At 48.2% G+C, this 22757-nt stretch overlaps 1 protein-coding gene across 1 annotated transcript in view; it reads left to right on the top strand.

The window, feature by feature from the left end:
* LOC147097784 (vascular cell adhesion protein 1-like) overlaps positions 1 to 12786 on the top strand; it is an 80447-nt gene extending 67661 nt beyond the window's left edge. The window contains 4 exon segments of the mRNA XM_085971900.1: positions 8173 to 8454; positions 9087 to 9320; positions 9699 to 9986; positions 11618 to 12786. Of these exon segments, the coding sequence (XP_085828026.1) occupies positions 8173 to 8454; positions 9087 to 9320; positions 9699 to 9986; positions 11618 to 11823 (1010 nt within the window). The 3' untranslated portion in view covers positions 11824 to 12786.
* Positions 12787 to 22757: the final 9971 nt, after the last annotated feature.

Raw genomic sequence — 22757 nt, 5'->3', positions numbered from 1 at the left:
CCAATGCAATCTCAGGATCGGTAGCTGGAGGGACAGAGCACCAGTCCCTGGAAATGTTAGGCAGCTTTTACAAAGCACTAGTCCACTCCACCTCGAGTAGTGTGTACAGTGCTGGACACGGGACCACAGGGGGACATCCTGGCCTGTGGGGAGCACACAGGACAACTCAGGTGATGAATGGGATTGGGTATTGAGCAATGGGCACTGGGGATATTTACACCAAAGGGTTTAGGGCCTAGAATTTCAGTGGTGTTAGCGCCCACTTAGCGCCTGAAGAGGGCGTTAGCGCCGGCGCTGTTGGTAGCCCGGAATTCACTGTAGCGCAAATGGTGGCGTTAGCCGGTAGCGCTGCGCCGGCTCCGATGACGTCATCGGTGTGCGCAGCGCCCCGGTTCCAACGCGATGCCGGCCCAACGCCCAAATTCACTTGCCGCCGCATCACCCGTAGCGGGCGCAAGCAGCGTTTGTAAAACGGGGCCTTGCAGCTCCGAGAGGCCGGGGCGTAAAGGTGGAGGTGTGGCCGGCCGCTTTCCCGGCGGCCGCTTGGCCGCTCCTTCCTCCCCGGACTCCCACACCACCCCCCCGCGGCATTGGTCTCTGACCCCCGCGAGCCCGGCACTTCTCCGTGCTGCCGGGCTCATTTGCCGGGGGAATCCAGCGGCGATCTCACGGCTGCAGGCAGCTCCTCCTTAAGAGAAGGAGGAGGCCTGCAGTACCCCAGCCTGCCGCACCACATCGGGTGGCGCAGCGGCAGCTGGACGCATGAAATTGACTTTCAGCGCCCCAAGCGAGGCGGCCAAACCCTGCAATAGCGCCCGCCTCCGTCTTGGGGCGCTGCAACTGAATTTCAGGCGGGCGCTACGGGAATCCGGGCGAGCACTAAATTTCGGGCGCTAAAGACCTGGCGCGGCGATAGTGAAATTCTAGGCTTGGACTTTCAAGGGAACAGATAAATTCGATCCCAGAGCAATGTTTAGTATTAACACAAGTTCTTGGAAATGGCAACATGGACTCAAACGTAGACAGGAAAAGGTCAATGCATGTCGCACGGGCGGAGTGTTTTGTCTCAAATGAGCTGTAACGGTGCCAGGCAGAGGCTTCCCAACAGGAATGGAAATCTGTGGGAGAGTCATACTGGACTCGCTCGCACACCTCCTCGTGGTCAATAGAGACTGAGATCGACAACAACAATGGCCAGTAATTTCCCCGTACCTGCTCCCACTCTGCCACCATGACTTTGCCGAAATTCGGCGTAAATGGACTTACTGCCTCATTCCGCTGAAGTTACGCAGCTGGGAGAAACTCTGAGAAAGTTACTGGCCAATAACAACTTTCATTTATATATAAAAATGTCCCAAGGTGCTTCACGGAGTAGTAATAAAATACGATGCATGGCGAGTCAAAGCAGGAGATATTAGGAGGTGAGGGAGCGTTTTAAGGAGAGTCATAAAGGATGAGAGTGAGGTGGAGAGGCAGAGGGATTTAGGAAGGGAATTCCTAGGCATGGGGCCTACATGAGAAACACTGGGGACTTAAGCTCGCGCTGCAACACGGAACTCACAGCCGGGAGCGGCGAGAGGTTTGTGGGAATGAGAATCCCTGAGTTCAGCCTGGAGTGCAGGGAGTGTTTGGGGGGAAACATACTGAATAAGGAAACTGTGCCTTGGTCTCAAGTGCTCAAAACTCATGAGAGTCGGTGATATAACATTTGATGCAATATCTGAGTGGGTGCACAATTTCTTTCGGATGGGGATCGAGAGGCAACTTTGGGGGGATGGCCTCAGGGCATGGAGGTTTAAAAATGCTGCTTTCTGAATGCAGTGAGAGACTTTTTAATATCGACCTTTACTGTGCATTGCCACCCAGTGGATCTGTAATGGGGCTGTATGCTGACACACGGCTGACTTCATAGAAAGAAATACAGTTGCACTGCTGGGTTTGGCACTAGCATTACATGACAGGTCTTCATGCCTTTCCCAACACAGCTGATTCCTGCCCTCATCCAGTCATCAAACGGTCTTGAGCCTAGAAATTTGATTGCACTCTCGGCCCGTTTTATAGGAACAGAGTGCGCAGTGGCTGAGAACGCAGGGAGCGCAGGAGAGAGGGCGCGCAAGGTGGAGGGAGCACAGGTGGCAGGGTACTCGGGGCAAGATGCGCGGGAGGCAGGGAACGCAAGGGGCAGGGAGAGCAGTGGGCAGGGAGTGCAGGGGTCAGGGAGCGCAGGGGACAATGCACTCGGGGCAAGACGTGCAGGGGGCAGGGAACACACGGGTCATGGCGTGCGGGGTCAGGGAGCGCAGCGGGCAGAGGTCAGGCGCGCAGGAGTCAGGGTATGAAGGGGTCATGGCGCGCAGGGTCAGGGGGCACAGTGGGCAGGGCGGGAGGGGTCAGGGCACTCAGGGAAGCAGGGCGTGTAGGGGGCAGGGTGCGCAGGGGCCAGAGAGTGCAGGGGTCAGGAAGAGCACTGCTCACACCTGGTAACTTGGTCCCAGGCAGCATGTTAAATTTGTGCTGGGACCTCATTAAAATGAGTCAGAGGTGGAGCTAGTGCCTCCCATACTATTCAGTGGCTGCACGACCTTTGCGGGGTGGACCGGTGGGCGGAATTTGGACGTCTCTGACACCACTTAATGGCAGCCAGCACCTCGTAAAGGGGCGGTGCACTCTAGCTGTAAGTGCTAGGCAGCTTGTACACTAGCACTAGCCCACTCCACCTCAGGTACACTACACTATAGGACAGAGTATAAATCAAGAAATAATGGGGGTTGTAAGAAAGGTACTGAAATAATCATGGGCGATCTTAATCTTCATATAAATTGGACAAATCAAATTGGCAAATGCAGCCTTGAGGACGAGTTCATAGAATGTATTCGGGACAGTTTCTTAGAACAATACGTTGTGGAACCGACCAGGGAGCAGGCAATTTTAGATCTGGTAATGAAACAGGATTAATTAATGATCTTGTAGTAAAGGATCCTCTAGGGAAGAGTGATCATAACATGATGGAATTCCACATTCAGTTTGAAGGTAAGAAACGTGGGTCTGAAACTAGAGTATAAACTTAAATAAATGCAATTACAAAGTTATGAGGAGAGAGTTGGCTAAAGTGGACTGGGAAAATAGATTAGAAGGTAAGACGGAAGAAAAGTAGTGGCAGACATTTAAAGAGATATTTCATGACTCTCAACAAAGATATATTTCATTGAGAAAGAAAGACTCGAAGAGAAGGATGAACCATCCGTGGCTAACCAAGGAAGCTAAGGATGGTATCAAATTGAAAGAAAAGGCATGCAATGTTGCAAAGATTAGTGGCAGGCCAGAAGATTGGGAAAATCTTAGAAACCAGCAAAGGATGACTAAAAAAATAATGAAGAGGGAGAAAATAGCTTATGAGAGTAAACTAGCAAGAAATATAAAAACTGACAGTAAGAGCTTCTACAAGTATATAAAAAGGAAGAGAGTAGCTAAAGTAAACGTTGGTCCCTTAGAAGACGAGACTGGGGAAATAATCATGGGAAACAAGGAAATAGCAGAGATATTGAACAAATATTTTGTATCTGTCTTCACAGTAGAGGACACTAAAAACATCCCAGTAATAGTAGAAAATCAAGGGGCAAAAGGGAGGGAGGAACTTAAAACCAACACTATCACTAGAGAAAAAGCACTAGGCAAACTAATGGGTCTAAAGGCTAACAAGTCCCCATGACCTGATAACCTGCATCCTAGGGTCTTAAAAGAAGTGGCGACAGAGATAGTGGATGCATTGGTTGTAATCTTCCAAAATTGCCTTGACTCTGGAAAAGTCCCAGCGGATTGGAAAACCACAAATGTAACGCCCTTATTCAAAAAAGGAGGGAGACAGAAAGCAGGAAACTATAGGCCATTTAGCCTAACATCTGTCATTGGCAAAATGCCCGAATCCATTATTAAGGAAGTAATAGCATGGCATTTTGAAAATCATAATACAATCAAACAGTGTCAACATGGTTTTATGAAAGGGAAATTGTGTTTGACAAATCTATTAGAGTTGTTTGAGGAGGTAACGAGCAGGGTGGATAAAGGGAAACCAGTAGATGTAGTGTATTTGGATTTCCAAAAGTCATTCAACAAGGTGCCACATAAAAGGTTACTGCATAAGATAAGAGCTCATGGTGTTGGGGGTAATGGCCCAGAAATTCCGTTCACAGGCCTCCCACGGGCGGAGGGCTGCGATCTGGAAAAATCTGCGCCTGGACCGGAGGGCTCCTGGGAGGCGCAGAGTTCCGATGCTGGGCCTCTCCAAACTGCCGGTGCGCAGGGCACACGTATCCCAGAGGCGCAGGCGGTTTGCAGCATCCCTGGGATCATGTTGGCCACGGGGAGCCAATCAGAGAAGGGAATCTCCATTCATACATTTGACAGGAAGACCTGTCAAATATATAAATAGAGATCACTCCCAAAAACATAGTAAAACTTTAAATAATTTTTTTTTAAATCACATTTTTAAAATGACTTTAAATTACATAAATTAAGTATTTTAAACAAAAATTTTATTTTTTGAAAAAAAAATTCAAGTTTTTAACGGGTTTTTAGTGGGTTCCCCTGGGCAAATTAGGCTTTTGGGACTGAAACTCACCTCTGTTGACGTCACTTATCCAGCTTCATGTGAGGGCTGCTTGCTGCCTTGGCTCATTCCACTGGTTTTTGGTCGATGCTGCACCACCTCCAAACTTTTATCTCCTTGAAGAATGGCCAGCTCCAAGGCAAGGGCCTCCCCGAGGTTCTCGGATGAGGCGTTGGGTATCCTGGTTGAGGGGGCGAGGGCTAGCAGGGAGGTGCTCTTCCCCTCATCTGGGAGGAAGAGGCCTCTCAAAGAAACCAAGGCTGTGTGGGTCCAGATGGCAAGGGATATAACCTCCAGATCTGTGTGCAGATTGGGTGATTGTTTCTGATTATTGATGAAATGCCATCCCTGTGTGAATGTATTAAAATTAGGTGATGGCAAACTGTTGGCATGATGGCATCTGTTATTTCGGCTTAGGCAGCTCCACATTGCGGGCTCCGCGACACTTGCGCGGTCAGGTTGGTGGTCAGAGTGAAAGGAGGCCAGAGAGTCATGTCCATTGTCTATCATATGTTAAGAAGGAGCCAAGCACATGTGCCACAATGGGCACCCTATGCAAATCTGGCCAGGATTAGTGCATCCCTTGCATCATGGCCAGCAATGTGCTCGCGTGCTGCCAATGCTGCTGGCAGATACGTCTGTTGGGGACGCGCTCAGTCCAAGTGGGGAGAGGGTTTTCCAAGGAGGTCCCACAGTTGAGAGATAGAAGCTGCAGCATCTCTGATGGTAGGCCTGCTTAAAGTGCTGAAAGACCTGTGCAACAAAAGTTCTGCCACCTGCAATTGATCCCTGTTGGAAGCTCCATTTTAATGGTGGAGCTGCAGCTGTGAGGAGGCCACCCACTGGTCAACCAGCCAGGATTAGCTGGCGTGGTTTAGGAGGGCCGTGCAACACGCTGAAAATGTGGTAAAATAATAAAGGCCTGGCAAAATAGGATTACAGAGACCCTTAACCACTATTTAAGGGTCTTAACTACCTTTCCCGACTGATAGAGGCGGGACCGAATCGCACCCATGAAACCCACCTCCAGCAAAATTGCGCCCTCACATTTTGTGATTTTTCCAACTGTCCCGCCTCCAAACCCGCCTCCTCGGGGCTGGGAAAATCGCTCCCAAAGGGCTGGATGTTCTGAATGGGAAGCTTTTGGAGGCGGGACTGCTGCTTGCCAGGTTTCAGTCACACCTCCATCAGCTTCTGGCCAACCAGTGGAAATTTACCCTGATTGACCTTGATAAGCCCACCCGGCTGGCTCAGCAGGCCAAATGGGGGGAAGTCAGTGACAGAGCACGTCAACGTATGACGTGTCATCTGTCAAGAACTTTTGAAAGAAGAAATGTCGTTTGACAGCTCTGTGAAGCTGTCAACCACTGACATTCTGTGTAGTTTGATGAGGCCATGTGTTCAGGACTCATCAAACCTTTCTACTTTGCAGAAATCAGCTGGCTGGCTGTTGTATCGGAGGATGCAACAGCCAGTCTATGATCTCTACAATGGAGATGTCAGGGACTCCGGCTCCACAGAGGCTGAAGGCTGCAGGTAGAAACAAAGGTAAGTTAACATTTTCTAACACTTTACACTCACCTCACATACTTACCACTCCACACTTACACCCATCACTCACCTCTACATCGGACTTTCAGACCCCTCCTACTCCCGCAGACCTCCTACTCACCTCCTTCCCCCAGGTTGGGAAGCCCGCACTTCAGGATGAAAAATGGGGATAATCCTATTTTCTGCCTGTTAACTACCCAACATCGAGCCCATAGAGTAAGGAAACTGTGCCTTGGTCTCAAGTGCTCAAAACTCATGAGAGTCGGTGGTATAACATTTGATGCAATATCTGAGTGGGTGCACAATTTCTTTCGGGTGGGGATCCAGCAGCAACTTTGGATGAATGGCCTCAGGGCATGGAGGTTTAAAAAGGCTGCTTTCTGAATGCAGTGAGAGACTTTTTAATATCAACCATTACAGTGCATTGCCACTCAGTCGATCTGTAATGGTCCACAGAGCAGCAGTGATACACGCCCTGCTGTATGCCTCAGAGACATGGACCATGTACAGCAGGCACCTCAAAGCACTGGAGAGGTACCACCAACGCTGCCTCCGTAAGATCCTGCAAATCCATTGGCAGAATAGGCACACCAACGTCAGTGTTCTCGCTCAGGCCAACATCCCCAGCATCGAAGCTTTGACCACGCTCGATCAGCTCCAATGGACGGGTCACATTGTCCGCATGCCCGATACAAGACTCCCAAAACAAGCGCTCTACTCAGAGCTCCGACACGTCAAGAGAGCCCCAGGTGGGCAGAGGAAATGCTTCAAGGACACCCTCAAAGCCTCCTTGAAAAAGTTTAACATCCCCACCGACACCTGGGAATTCCTGGCCCAACACCGCACAAAGTGGAGGAGAAGCATCCGGGAAGGTGCCGAACACCTCGAGTCTCTTCGCCGGGAGCAAGCGGAAGCCAAGCGCAGGCAGCGCAAGTCAACCCAAGCACCCCACCCACCTGCCCCTTCAACCACCATCTGCCCCACTTGTGACAGAGACTGTAGATCCCGCATTGGACTCATCAGTCACCTGAGAACTTATTTTTAATGTGGAAGCAAGTCATCCTCGGTTCCGAGGGGCTGCCTAAGAAGAAGAAGAAGAGACGAGAGAATGGGGCTGCATGCTTACACACGGCTGACTTCATAGAAAGAAATACAGTTGCACTGCTGGGTTTGGCACTAGCATTACATGACAGGTCTTCATGCCTTTCCCAACACAGCTGACTCCTGCCCTCACCCAGTCATCAAACGGTCTTGAGCCTAGAAATTTGATTGCACTCTCGGCCCGTTTTCAGGAGCAGAGTGCGAGGTGGGCAAGGCATACAGGGAGAAAGACGCACAGGGGGCAGGGAGAACAGGGGATAGGGCGAGCAGGGGACACGACACGCAGGTTTAAAAATGGTGCAGCACCAGCAAAACCACCTTCTCAGCAGTCAGAATAAAGTTTTCACAGTCAGTAAACAGGCCAGAAAATGCTCAAATGTTAATCAGCCTCAACTAACCTGTAAGTACTGGATGAGCCCTTTAAATAGCACTGCTGAAGGGTCCTTCCTGCCCGTTAGTGCCACGAGTTGCTGGGCGAGTTTATCATGTGGCAAATCTGGCACTGGGGCAGCCCAATATCACAAAAGGGTGCAACAAGCATAAGGCCCTAATCTGAATAATTTATTCAGCAACAACTTACATTTATATAGCGCATTTAACGTAGCAAAACATCCCAAGCTGCTTAACATTCATTGTTTTAAATAGTTCTGGCCTGTGCCCTGGGCGACTAAGGAGCAGCCTGATCCAATCTGGTGGGCTGCGCACTTCCGGCACCATATTGGATGCTTAGGCAGCTGTTTAATACATTTGAATTTCTAGGCCTTGGTTTCTGTACCAACAGAGGAATGTGTCCCACATTGACACGGCTGGGATTGGGAACTCACTGGCAATGAGGTTGAACTTGTGTCCCACAATGCTGTGCTGCTGCTCCAAACACCTTCCTACTCTCATATTTTTTAACATTTCTTTTCCAGATAAACCACAAGACACAACCATGTCAGTAAATAACAAAACCGTGTCAGTGTTTCCAGTAAACGTCAGTAAAGGTGCTGCGGTTACAATGACCTGCGACTCCAGTGCAAACCCCCCGGCTACATTAGAGTGGGAAGACCCCAGTAACGGCAGCAACGTTGAGATTGGCCCTCCTGGAGTCCTCCGTATTCCCCAAGTGACATCAGAACATCAAGGAATTTATAAATGTCGAGCTACCAATAAATATGGAACTGATGAGAAGGAAGTGGACCTCAGGGTCACAGGTCAGTTTGTAATCTTGGTCACAATTCATATAAAAGGAAAAAAAATTAACCCTTTGAGGACTGAAGCAGCATTTCTGTTACCCCCAATAAATCCTGATTGCTTTGTCGGTTTACTTAATTCTGTTACTTATTTATTTTACCCGAGTTTTGTTCTCTTCCCCTTTCTTTAAGACTCCTGTTCCACTCCACACTTGCTGGCGAAGGGACAAATGGGCAAACTACTGCCTGCCTGTAACAAACCTGGCATCTTGATGTCGGTGCCAGGTGGTCCGTCCGGTTTCTGTCACCAAAGACCATCCTTCTCCATTCTCTAAGTGGTGCTGCATCAGCTATTCAGAAAGCCGATAGAGTGAATAAGAAATCACATAGAGATTTGTCAAAAGCACCACCCAGAACTTTGCTTTTTTAGCCAACAGAGTACAGGGAGATTTACTCTGCATTTATCCTGTGCTGTATTTGACCTGGGAGTGCTTGATGGTGACACTGGGTTTTAAAATAGAAGCATGTTTTATTCTGAGCTCTGACATCTGGAGAGCACCAGAAAGAGAGATCTGAAGAATACTTGAGTGTTGTGTTATTCAATTTCATGTTTTAATTTTTTATTCTAATAAACTTTACAAATGCTCCAATAGAAGCACAGGCATCTAAAGCACAAGAAGACTGGATTGAAGGGAAATCACAGACTTTAACATGTCATGCAGAAGGGAACCCAGCTCCCCAGGTGTCCTGGAGCAAAGATGGAAAGATACTCAGCAGAGAGATACTCCACATCCCATCAGTCCAGCTGAGACATGGTGGTCAGTACATGTGCACGGCCATCAATGAGTATGGGTCCAGAAACGCCTCTCTGAGTGCAGTCATTTTATGTGAGTAACAGATTTTACAGGAAGTCTTTGAACAAGTTCTTTTATTCTGAGGGCTGTGAATAGTGTGTCTGTTCTTAAGCAATCAGATCCAGTGACTGGCTGTTATGTTGAATTTATATTGACACAAAGACACTGCATTTCACTCAGGCTACATAAAATAAGAGATGACTGGGAGTAAATTCCAGGCAGTTGCACTCTCTGAACTTCAATCCAACTGTAGGGAGGACAGCTGTTCTGGACGGGCTGTTGGAAGATGGATGAGAAGACAATACGTGGTGACGTTCAGGCATCCAGCTAATCAAAGCACTGATGTGGTGCTGTGTCACTGATCCCGTGGGCGTGCCTGCCTATTTACATTGGTTATTTTCTCTTTTCCAGGTAAACCACGAAACACAACCATAACCATGTCAGTAAATAACAAACCCGTGTCAGTGTTTCCAGTAACCGTCAGTAAAGGTGATGCGGTTACAATGACCTGCGACTCCAGTGCAAACCCCCCGGCTACATTAGAGTGGGAAGACCCCAGTAACGGCAGCAACGTTGAGATTGGCCCTCCTGGAGTCCTCCGTATTCCCCAAGTGACATCAGAACATCAAGGAATTTATAAATGTCGAGCTACCAATAAATATGGAACTGATGAGAAGGAAGTGGACCTCGGGGTCACAGGTCAGTTTGTAAACTTGGTCACAATTCATATAAAAGGAAAAATAATTAACCCTTTGAGGACTGAAGCAGCATTTCTGTTACCCCCAATAAATCCTGATTGCTTTGTCGGTTTACTTAATTCTGTTATTTATTTATTTTTACCCGACTTTGGTTCTCTTCCCCTTTCTTTAAGACTCCTGTTCCACTCCACACTTGCTGGCGAAGGGACAAATGGGCAAACTACTGCCTGCCTCTAACAATGCTGCTTTGTAACTGGCCTCTGGGACATTGGTACGAGTGGCCCAGAGTGACACTCCCTTCCACTTGTCTCTCTTTGTGTGGAAGCCCCTTACTCCTGCTCTGTGTTTGCCCAGACTGCCCGGGCAATAACTCGGCAGGAGGGGAGTTGCAGCTGTGAATCCACATGCTGCCAGTCCATGGTGCAGGGTGTTGGCAGCTCAGTGCGCTGCATCACACGGCTGGGTATCAATTCTAATAGTGAGAGGGGCAACCTCAGTGAAAAACAACAACAGGAGATGCTGCAAACACAGCAGGTCAGTCAGAATCTGTGGAGAGAACGGATGGTGCATGCTTTGGGCTGAAAAATGAAAGATGAACAAGAACTTTAATATAATTAGAAGCAAATTGGAGGGACAAACAAACAGAGAGGAAATATCAGTGAAATGGCCTGGAACCTGCTTTAGAGAAAAATAGGAAATTGTTAGATGACCTTTATATCAGAGAATGGGAAGATGCATTAAATGAATTAAATGTAATAGAGGGACAAGGAGTGTGTGAGTAGGTAAAGAGAGAAAATGGGAGAGATTAAAAAGATGGAACACCTGCTGATCAGGCCTGAGATTGAAACAGAAAAGCCTGGTAAAACACATGGGGGGTTGGTTGCGCCTCCCGTTAGCACCTTTAGAGGGCGCTAATGGGGCACAAAGCAACTAGCGCCCGGGCGCGGTGATGTTTGCGCCGCTCATGAAATTAACTACCCATTTTATGGCAGCGCTAAACACTACCGCCACGATCTCCTGCGCCAGCAGATTGTGACGTCAGTCGAGTGCGCAGCGCCCCGTTAGCACCCCGGACCGGGTATTGAGTGGCGCCCCCTGCCTTACCGCCTGCCGCTAGCAACGACAGGTTGAGGGGAGCGTTATGCTGTCAGAAAGGGACTAGGGGAGCGCTATTTAAAGGCGACCGCTACCTGCCTTTTTTGTCGGTGACAATTTTGCACCACACATTCTGAGAGAGAGAGGGAGAGACTTCTGGAGAGATTCAACACTGTGTGAAGGAGTTTTGAGTACTGAGCAGCACTTTGCAGGTTTATTTTGATTTGCCCTTTGTTGCTTCGCCAGCGCTCTGAGGTAGCGCCTCGCTCCTCGGCCTTTGCGCCATAAGACAGGTGTGAAGTGCCTGATTTAGCACTCCAATCACCTGCAGGGGCGATAAAAGCCAAGTTTGCTGTCGGAGGCGATAATTAGCGCCAGGCGCTAAACTTTGTGCACGGCCGATAATGGCGCCCCAAACGGGGCGATACTGAATTTTTCCCCCATGGATTTTGGAAATGAATCAGGAATTCTGTAATAAATATATTGCCCTGGGATTGCCAATCACTTGTGTAACTGTTTTTTTGAATGTTTTCATAGATGAAATATGGATACTACTTCTGGTGATCCTAGGAATCATATTCGCACTGACCATTGTTGCACTCATTGTTGTCTTGTGCAAGAAATCCAGTGCCCATAAAAGAGGACTATATAAAGTACACAAAGCAAAACCCAACAACAATCCACAGGTCCCCAATGGAAATGAACATCAGGAGACTCTCCCTTTAAAGAAACTTGATCCATGACCTGGTGGGATAATGACAATTACGAACAGGTTGAGCCAATAAAAATGATATTACATGTGGTGATTTTGGGGAGAAATCCCAAGGATCCTGTTGTTGAGATTGTTATTGAGGGAAGCCGCTGATTGCAGTGTTAAAGTCTTCTCGCAGCAATTAACGTACTAACTAAGGACAGCTCATTGCTGAGATTGCTCTGTATTTTTGGGCTGTTTTTCAATCACTGTGTTTAAAAGTTTATTTTGATTTCCACAAACACTGGATATTCACCTGAACTCTGGTATCTAGAGGGGTTCAGCACTGATAACCACAGAGCTCTGCGAAAACAACTTTCTTTCTCACTAACTGAAATGAAGGCTAGATGTAAGACTTGTTTATACTGTACAATAATCTATTTCTGTCATGACTGTTTGCTTCAATGGCATAAATATTGCTTTTACAATGTATATTTTACAAGCAGATGTGTTCTTGGTCCATCGTTGCTACTGTTTGCTGAACACATGCTGTGTATACTGTGACAGTTCATTAATGTAACATGCATAGTATAAGAATTGCAACAGAAATGGTTAAGTGCTACTTCTTGTGAAGGTGTGCGGGTGTTTTTTTGCCATCTTGCTGATATTTGGTAATAATATAACAACTGTTTATGACAATAAGTGTAGTTTATAACCTAGGGATTGCAGCACTAATAATCTAAAACAATTTGATTTTGCTGCTGTTTAAAGTCTTGCGGAGTTTGCTAACACACTGCGTTTTGTATATCCGAATGGTGACATTGGGAAAGGTAACTTTTGAACCTGAGTTGCTGCTTTAATAAATAATGTTAATACTGAATGCTTCATACCTAAACTGAACTTTCCTAATCTAAATAATCTAAATAATGCGTATATTCTGCTTTGCTTTCTGACAATACTGTCCGTGATTAGCTGATAATAATGTGTACAATACAAGTAAACTCCACTGAAATTACTCTGAAATAGATTCAAATTAATCTGACCAGTTCATGGAATAGACTGGATGAACTAAAAATAAGCGGCGGGCGGGTGGGGGGTAGCGGCGGGCGGACGGGCGGGGGGGAGGTTGCGGCGGGCGGAGGGTAGCGGTGGGTGGGGGGGGTAGCGGTGATGGGGGTAGCAGTTGCCACAGGGTAGGTAGCGGTGGCGATCGGAAGGGAATCGTTGTCCGGCACCAGCCTATGTTCTTTAATTGCTGGATCGGTAACAAGAATCCTGCTCCTCCTGGCTCCACATTGAAGTAAGCATATTTCAAACACTTGTCTTGTTGATTGTGGCCCAACGGGTGACTCCTTTAAGGATCGCCTGTTAGGCCGCATGTAGACCAGGTTTTCTTGAGTGCAGCCGGCTGCCTCGGGGCAGACCAATTTTGCAGTGGGGGTCACAAACAGGCATTAGGCCGCTTATTTGCTTAGGCACAGGTGCTAATGCCTGTTTCAAGTGTGGGCACTCTACGCCGATTTTCTGGCCTTTACCAATAAGATAGATGGCATATTTCCAGCTCATAATTAATGCGCACTTTCTGCCCGCCATATTGGAAGCTTAGCAAGGCAGTTTAGTGCCCGAAAAGTGGGCACTGGGCAGCCGAAGTTCTAGGCCTTCAAGTTTTATCTCTGCTTTTCTAAAGAGACCCAGTTGTGTCTGTTGTGTATGTAATATGTGTGCTACTTTGAACCTATGGACAGGACTGCACTACTTGTAGGGCGTAGTGATACGCAGTACCACTCCTGGCCATAGGGGTATAAATAGTACTGTGGGTACTGATCTCCCCTCAGTTCCCGCCTGTGGGCATGAAGTAAAGACCTACGTGTAGTCCCTACCTCCAACCAGTAAAGACCTGTTTTATTGTTACTGATTAAGTCTGAGTATTAATTACTTGAACAACTCACAGACTTAACACTGGCGACGAGTCAGGTTCTTACCCTGCGGCAGTTGAAGAGAGGTTTCAAACATCACCACCCCACTAGAAGCGACAGGCTTTAGGACTCTGAAGCCTCCATCAGCGACTGAGCACTGGAGTGCAGCAGCTATCCTGACAGCTTCCAGCGACTGACAGAAGTCTTTCTGCAGTTTCCTTGTTCAACCTAGGTGGTGGGGTAAGCCGTGCAGCGTTGGCTGCAAAGACAGGGCTGGGGAAGTTGGAGAAGATAAGGGCGATCGCAATCCCTGATAAGAGCCGCGGTGAAACGCTCGAGCGGGTGAGCCAGAGCCCGGGAGGGAGCGAGCAAGAGCCGCTTCGGTCGGGAGCCACTTCGCGATCCATCGATCGCATCCGCTGATAAGGGCAGCACTCGGGCGATCGCGGCGAAGATAAGGGCCGCACTCGGGGGCTGAAGGGAGACGGCGTCGGGGGACGGGTGAAGACCGCCAAGCGCGGGAAAACCGCCATTTTGTGGGCGGAGGACGACGGCAAGAGCGGGAAGCCGCCATCTTTGATAACAAGTAAAGAAAATAAAATCTGAGAAATTGCAAATCTACAATGCCTAAACACGGGAATATTAGCACCTTTGATAGTGACCTCGAAGATTGGGCCATATATGTTGAAAGAGTAAAAAATTATTGTAAGGCCAATAAAATTCGTGACCAAGATAAAGCTCTAACATTATTAAATTTAATGGGTGCGAAGACATACGGGCAATTGAAACACCTGTTATCACCAGATGAACCGGCGGATAAGACGTTCGATGAGATTGTTACTGTCCTGAAAGATCATCTAAACCCCACGCCGCTGATGCTAGCGGAACGATTTAAATTTTACGACAGAAGGCAGCTACAGCATGAAAGCAATGCTGAATATTTGCTGGAATTGCGTAAATTAGCGAAATATTGCCAGTATGGAACGGGACTGACAGATGCACTACGAGACAAATTTGTGTGTGGTTTATTTAAACAGGATACACAAAAGCGACTGCTCGAGGAGAATGAGCTGACGCTTGAGAAGGCGGTCACTATGGCAGCAGCACACGAAGCCGCAGCGAGAGGCACGGCAGTAATGCAGCTACGGTCACCGGAGCTCAGTGCACACAAATTGGGTGTGAGTTCTGGCAAATGTTATCGTTGTGGAAAGACAACGCATGATCAGAACCAGTGTTGGTTTAAAAACCAAGAATGTAGAACTTGTGGTAGGCTTGGACATATAGCTAGAGTATGCAGGTCAGGGAAGAAGACCAGCAACAAGAAGTCACCGCAAGGAAAATACGCAAAAGTACACAAGGTGGCCGAACAGGAGTCCGATTCAGACGCTAGCAGTAATGAACTGGCTGGCTTAAGCAGTATTGAACTGGCTAGCTTAAGGGTACTCAACGTTGGTAAGGGTGCAGACCTCCAGACAATTTGGGTTACTCTTCAGATAGAAGGAGTCCAAGTAAAAATGGAATTGGACACTGGATCGGCATTGTCGGTCATGAATAAGAAAGATTACAGAAGGTTATTCCAACATATTCCCCTACAGGATACGGAAATTATATTGACAACCTACACGGGGCAGAGAGTGTACCCCATCGGGACAATAAAGGTTGCAGTGGCCAACAAGGGCGAAGGAAGTCAAATAATGGACTTATATGTGCTACCGGAGGGAGGTCCACCACTACTAGGCCGGGAGTGGTTTAGAAACATAAATATGGACTGGCATTCGCTAAAAGCCATAAAGAGTGAGAACTCGGTGCAGATAATCAGCCCAGACTCTAGAACTGATGATGGTAAGACCAACCCATGTGCAAAAGACAAAGTTTCAGCACAGAATTCCACTGAGCAACAACAACATAGTTTAACAGAGAATTCTGAGTCTGTCAAGTCTACTGATATGCCCATTTCTGAGGGACACCGGGCTCGAACTCAACTCCATTTCAAACTACAACAGCAATTAGAACAAATGCTTCGCCGTTTTGAGCAAGAGTTGAATGCAATGAAAGAGTTCTTTGATATAGAGTTGGAGAATCTGGAAAGACAACAGAAGCAGCTGATGGAGAAAATGGAGCAGGAGCACACAAAACGTCTGATGTCAGAGGAGTTAACGGTCAGCCAACTCCTGCATATGCTGAAGGACAGGACTCTGAAATGGGAAAAACTTGAACACGAACTTCAATATTCAAACGAAAGGGGTTCGGAGCTCTCAAAGGTTATTGGAAGAGCTGAGGTGGCAACACAGACTGAGATGACTGCAACAGAGCAGCCCTTGGATGCCAAAAGTACGCTGACTCACGTCAACGTAGAACAACAGACCGCTGAAACAGCTGCTCCGGTAGAGGGATTGAATAGTCCGATCAATCAATCTCCAAAAGAAGTTGAAGTAGTAAAATCTCAAATGAGGTCATTAGTAAACGACTTGCTGAAAGCCCAGAAAAAGCTGGATGAAGAGGTACGCATGAAGAAGTCTCTTCAGGAAAGATGTCTGGACTTGGAACAAAAGCTGGCTAATGCCCAGCTGGGTATGGAGGAAATAGAAGACCCTCTCGCTGGCCTAGATCAGGACGACACCGAATATTACTATGTCCTGTCCTGCCCAACTTGTAACTTCGACTCCCACCATACAGAAATCATGGAGGAGCACCGAAAGTCTACGGAACATCGGGAGAAGGTGGCTCCACTACGGAAAAAGGAGGAAGAGAAGGAGGAACTGCGCATGCAGCTGGCAGCTGACAGTGGAGCCCAGAGAGTCTCCAAGAAGCAGAAAAGGAAAAGTCGAAACAGAAGATGACCCATCTGAACCATTATTACCTCTACCAGATCACACACGTGGTCCCTCCGAATGGAGCCAATTCAGTTCGGAAGTTCAAACTGTTAAATCCATGGAAGGACTATTGAATGAATCACTCCAGCAACGTGAACCGACTACACCACAGAGATTGAATCTGTGAACTGTTTTCCGCAGAGACTGAATCTGTGATCTGTTTTGACATGAAGTTATCTATGTATCTATGTTATTTTGTTATGTAAACCTGAAGTTATATATGTATATATGTTATTACGTTATGTTAAATGGGGAGATGACTGTAAAGCTAGGAAGGGAGGAATGTTGTGTATGTAATATGTGTGCTACTTTGAACCTATGGACAGGACTGCACTACTTGTAGGGCGTAGTGATACGCAGTACCACTCCTGGCCATAGGGGTATAAATAGTACTGTGGGTACTGATCTCCCCTCAGTTCCCGCCTGTGGGCATGAAGTAAAGACCTACGTGTAGTCCCTACCTCCAACCAGTAAAGACCTGTTTTATTGTTACTGATTAAGTCTGAGTATTAATTACTTGAACAACTCACAGACTTAACAGTGTCGAACTAGGAATTGGTGTAAAAAGCAAGAAAAGAGATTTATAGTCAATGGAATTCCAGTCTGCTGAAATGTTCTTGGCACTAAACCCCATCAGGATAAGGTACTTAGCGAATTTTGGAAATGACTTTGACTGCGTCACCATTATTGTCATGGTGATAGAATTTGGAAATGCCTGGCCAATTATATCTGTTTCCTGTCTGAAGACAATGGCTAGTGTGACAATAAGGCTTTGCCAGTGTAATCAAATCAATCAGTTTAATTTCTCTTACCATTAGCTCTTCAAAAACCTTTAACTCAGCCATATGGTCCTCGATTTGTATTCCCGCTTTGTGGCTTAAGTCCATCAGAGGCCTGAAAAAATAAGTAACTGTAATTATGGTTTTGTGTAAAGTTATAAAATAGGATTCCAACAACAATGAAAACAACAACAGCAATTTGCATTTATTAGCACCATCAACATAGAAAAACATTCCAGGCAGTTCACAGAAGCATAATTAGACAAAAAATAGATGCCAAGCCAAAGAAGGAAACATTAGGAGGGGTAACTAAAAGATTGGTCAAAGAGGAAGGTTTAAGGAGGTTCTTGAAGGAGGAGATGCAGAGAGGTTTAGGAAAGGAATTCCAGAATTTAGGGCTTAGACAGCTGAAAGCACGACCGCCAATGGTATGGTGGAGTAGGGGATGCACAAGAGGCCAGAGTTGAAGGAGCGCAGAGTTCTCGGAGAGTTGTAGGGCTGGAGGAGGTTACAGGGATAGAGTGGAGCAAGGCAATGAAGGAATTTAAACACGAGGATGAGAATTTTAAACTGGGGGTGTTGAGGGGCCAGGAGCACAGAGGTGATGGGTGGGCGGAACTTGGTGTGGGAGAGGATATAGCGGGAAAAATTGGGTTGGTTTGTGCCTCTAATGAGCACCCCTGGGGGCGCTAACGGAGCGTATATCCCCTAGTGCCTGGACGTGGCGCCACTAACGCCTCCCGTGAAATTAAGCGGGAGGTTAGCAGCGGCGGTAGCCGGTAGCGCCCCGCGCTGCTGCGCCACCGGCGATTACGTCATCGGCGTGCGCAGTGCCCCGCTCGCGCCCTGGCTGCAAACTTCCCTTGCGCCCCCTCACCTATTGGCGGACGATATGTCCGACAGGATCAGGGGGCGCTTTTGCAGTGACGGCGGTGCTACTTAAAGGGCAGGTGTCGGGTGGCCATTTTGTATTTTTGACGACTGCCAGCACCTCCCCTTTTGTCTTCGGGGCGCCGGTCGCGATCGCTCAGCCTGGCACTCCTCTTGAGTGCCGGGCTGTTTTCCCAGCACCCCGCTCCCCGGCAGTCCAGCAGGGCCCCGGTGCGCACAGCGCTAGGCCCCTTCCCTTTAATCAGGGGAGGGAGGCCTGCAATGACACGGCGCTACGTGCCGACACACACCTTCTGCTTGGGGCCCTACTACTGAATTGAAGGCGGAAGGGCGGTAACATTTTCAGGCCGCTAAAAGTAGCGCCCCGGCGACGTTAGCGCCCCAAAATGGGCGTCACCCAATTTTTCCACCATAGAGTTTTAGATGAGCTGAAGTTTGCAGTTAATGGAGATGGGGAGGCCAGCCAAGAGACCATTGGAATAGTCAAGTGTGGAGGTGACAAAGGCATAGATGAGGGTTTCAGCAGCAGATGAGCTGAGGCGGGGCGGAGACGGGTGATGTCATGGAGGTGGAAGCAGGCAGTGTTTGTGATGTTTTGTCTTATAATACTCCTGTGGAGCGCCTTGGGACATTTTACTACGTTAAAGGCGCTATATAAATACAAGTTGTTGTTGAGAGGATAATGGGTTGGAAGCTCAGCTTAAGATCAAATAGGGCAGCAAGATTGCGAGCTGTGTGGTTCAATCTGAGGCCATGGAAGTTGATGGAATTGGTAGCAAGGGTTTGTGATGGGGGCCAAAGACAATGGCCTAGAAATTCAGTGGCGCCCCATTTGGGGCGCCAGTCTCGGCAGGGTGCCGGAAGTACCACCCCGGAAGGAGTCGCGAACGCCCACCGGAAATTCGGTTTGAGCGCCCCAAACGGAAGCGCGGCGCTATTCGAGGCGCCCCGCATCCGTCTTGGGGTGCTGCAACTAAAGTTCGCAGCGCAACGTGCCGCAGCGCCACACGCTGCGGCACGGCGCGCTACGGTACTGCAGGCCTTCCTCCCCATCTTAAAGGGGAGGGGCCTGCTGCAGCGCGATCTGAGATCGCGAGTGCCGGCAAAAGAGCCCGGCACCGAGGAGAAGTGCCGGGCTCTTGGGAGGTAGCCGGCACAACGCAGGGGTGGGGGGGTGGGCTCAGGAGACCGGGGACGGCTGCGCGAACAGGTGCTGGCAGGCGGCCAGCAAAAAAATGGCCGCCCCGCACCTCAGCGCCTCTACCGCCGCAGGTAGGCCCCTCTGATGAACCGGTCGCAAATTGTGACCAGCGTTACAGTGGGGAACACTACCAAATTTTGCGATCGGGGCGGTAGCGGGGCGCTGCGCACACCGATGACGTCATCGGTGGTGGCGCAGCGCTACCGGCTAACGCCGCCATTAGCGCCCCGCTAAATTTCGCGGGGGGCGTGGCCAGTGGCGCTAAACCCACTAAGTGCCCTCTTTGGGCGCTAACTGGTGGCGCAGCCCACCGAATTTCTAGGCCAATGGCTTCTATCTTCCTATTACATAGGATTACACAGGATATACGGCACAGAAACAGGCCATTCTGCCCAACCAGTCCATACCGGCGTTTATGCTCCACACGAGACTCCTCCCATCTTTCCTCATCTAACTCTATCAGCATAACCCTCTATTCCCTTTTCCCTCAGATGCTTGTCTAGTCTCCCCTTAAATGCATCTATACTATTCGCCTCAACCACTCCCTGTGGTAGCGAGTTCCACATTCTCACCACTCTTTGGGTAAAGAAGTTTCTTCTGAATTCCCTATTTGATTTCTTGGTGACTATCTTATATTGATGGCCCCTAGTTTTGTTCTTCCCCACAAGTGGAAACATTCTCTCTGTATCCACTCTATCAAAATCTTTCATAATTTTAAAGACCTCTATTAGGTCACCCCTCGGCCTTCTTTTTTCAAGAGAAAAGAGACCCAGCCTGTTCATTCTTTCCTGATATGTATACCCTCGCATTTCTGGTATCATCCTTGTAAATCTTCGCTGCACCCTCTCAAGTGCCTCTATATCCTTTTTATAATATGGTGACCAGAACTGTACGCTGTACTCTAAGTGTGGTCTAACCAAGGTTCGATACAGCTTTTGCATAACTTCCCTACTTTTCAATTCTATCCCTCTAGAAATAAACCCTAGTGCTTGGTTTGCTTTTTTTATGGCCTTGCTAACCTGTGTTGCAAGTTTTAGTGATTTGTGTATTTGTACTCCGAGATCCCTTTGTTCCTCTACCCCACCTAGACTCGCACCCTCCAAGTGATAAGTGACCTCCCTATTCTTCCTACCAAAATGTAATACCTGTACCTCACATTTATCTGTGTTGAACTTCATTTGCCAATTATATGCCCATTTTGTAACTTAATTAATGTCCTCCTGTAACTTGTTGCAGTCCTCCTCAGAATTGACTATCACCCCAATTTGGTGTCATCCGCTAATTTAGAAATTGTGGGCAGGATTTTCATTGGGCTGTGGAGGCGGGTTTGGAGGCGTGTGGGGGGTTAAAATCCCAAAATCGGGGGGCACAAACCCATCCCGCCCCCAACCCGCCTCCATGCCAGTTTCAAAGGAGGCGGGTACCCGACCTGCACTGGGACCCGCCTCCCCGAGGTGGGAAGGGGATTAGTGCCAATTAACTGCCTATTAACAGGTAGTTAACAGGCAGTTTTTAGCCTAATCCCTATTTTCTTTGTTGAAGTGTGGGATTCCTGACGGCTCCAAACCACGCCAAGTTAGCGAGGCGGACCGTCAGGCTGAAGGGCTTGGAGGGTTCGAGATGTCCGGTGTTCAGGTGAGTGATGGGTGCAGAGGTAAGTGTGTTTGGTGTGTTTAAAGAAGTTTTACTTACCTTTACAGCCTTCCTTCTTTCAGGTCTCGGGAGTCCCTCATCTCACCGGCACAGAAAGCATCTGTCAAAAATTGCAGCATTCAGCTTTCTGTTCTGGGGAGATCTCTAAATCATCCTGAGGGGAAGGAATTAACTTAGAGTACAGATTGTCAGTGTTTGACAGCTTCAAACAGCTGTAAAACGCTGATATTTCATCTGTCAAAAGGTCTTGACAGATGAAATGTCAATCTGTGACGTCACCTGTTGCCGGGTGGCCCTTAATTGGCCCGCTGGGCGGGCTCAACAAGGTCAATCAAGTCAAAATCGCGTGGGTTGGCTACAACTCGATGGAGGCGGGACTGCAACCCCGAAAGTTGTAGTCCCGCCTCCTCAATGAAAATCCAGCCCTGTGTTTTTGATTCCAAAGTCTAAATCATTAATGTAAATTGTGAACAGCAGTGGTCCCAGCACTGATCCTTGTGGAACACCACTACCCACCTTCTGCCACTGTGAATAGCTACCCTTTACTCCTACTCTCTGCTTTCTGTCCTGAAGCCAGCCAGCTATCCATTCTGCTACTTGTCCCCTGAATCCGCATTCTCTGACCTTGTTCATCAGTCTATTATGGGGTACCTTATTGAAGGCCGTTTGAAAATCCAGATAAATTACACCTACTGCATTACCATTCCTGGGATGAGAGGGCTGTCCTATGAGGAGAGATTGTGTAGATTGGGCCTATACTCTCTGGAGTTCAGAAGAATGAGAGGTGATCTCATTGAAACATACAAGATTCTGAGGGGGATTGACAGGGTAGATTCTGAGAGGTTGTTTCCCCTGGCTGGAGAGTCCAGAACTAGGGGGCATAGTCTCAGGATAAGGGTGTCTCAGCCTTTTAAGACTGAGATGAGGAGGAATTTTTTCACTCAGTGGGTTGTGAATCTTTGGAATCCTCTGCCCCAAAGGGCTGTGGATACTGAGTCTTTGGGCTGGATTTTAATTCAGGGGCGGGTTGGGGTCGTGTAATCCGCATTTCGTGTTATCCACACGAATCTAAATCGATGTGGGAGATTGATGCGATTTTAACTTAATTGTCCAATTGATTTCCAATGTGTGGGAACCCATGGCAAATGAGTTTTTCAAGTCAGAAACTCGCATCCGATGACGTCATCATTGCTGCTGCATTCAAGGTCTGCAACAAGCCTTGCTTCTTCTGCAGGCTGCCAACCTTTTGGCCTTTAACGCTACAGGGACCTGGAGGCAGAATGACCAGTGAAAGACCTAGGTCTGCCCCAAGATTTGACGACGTTGCCCTGCAGGCTCTGGTTGAGGGAGCAAGAGCTCATAAAGAGGTGCTCTACTCTTCTTCAGGGAGGAAGAAGCCTCCCCAGCAGACCAAGGCTGTGTGGCTGCAAGTGGCAGAGGAGGTCAACTCCTTATCGGCAACCCGCAGAACATGGATTCAGTGCAGGAAAAGATTTCATGACCTTCTGCGCACTGGAAAAGTGAGTATGAATTTCCCATCACCCTCAATCTGATCCCCATTGCTTTTCCTCACCAGCACTCAGCTTTAGCAATCTCTTCCTCCACATCCCACTTGACACTGACATCCACGCACCCTTACCCATTCCCTTTCTCTCTATGGTCACATTCACCTA

Source organism: Somniosus microcephalus, chromosome 31 (genome assembly GCF_052327205.1).
Source record: "Somniosus microcephalus isolate GS21.2 chromosome 31, FLI_Smic_1.0, whole genome shotgun sequence".
Lineage (NCBI taxonomy): Eukaryota > Metazoa > Chordata > Chondrichthyes > Squaliformes > Somniosidae > Somniosus > Somniosus microcephalus.
The sequence above is the reverse complement of the archived record's forward strand: the minus strand, read 5'-3'. Positions and strand labels throughout refer to the sequence as shown.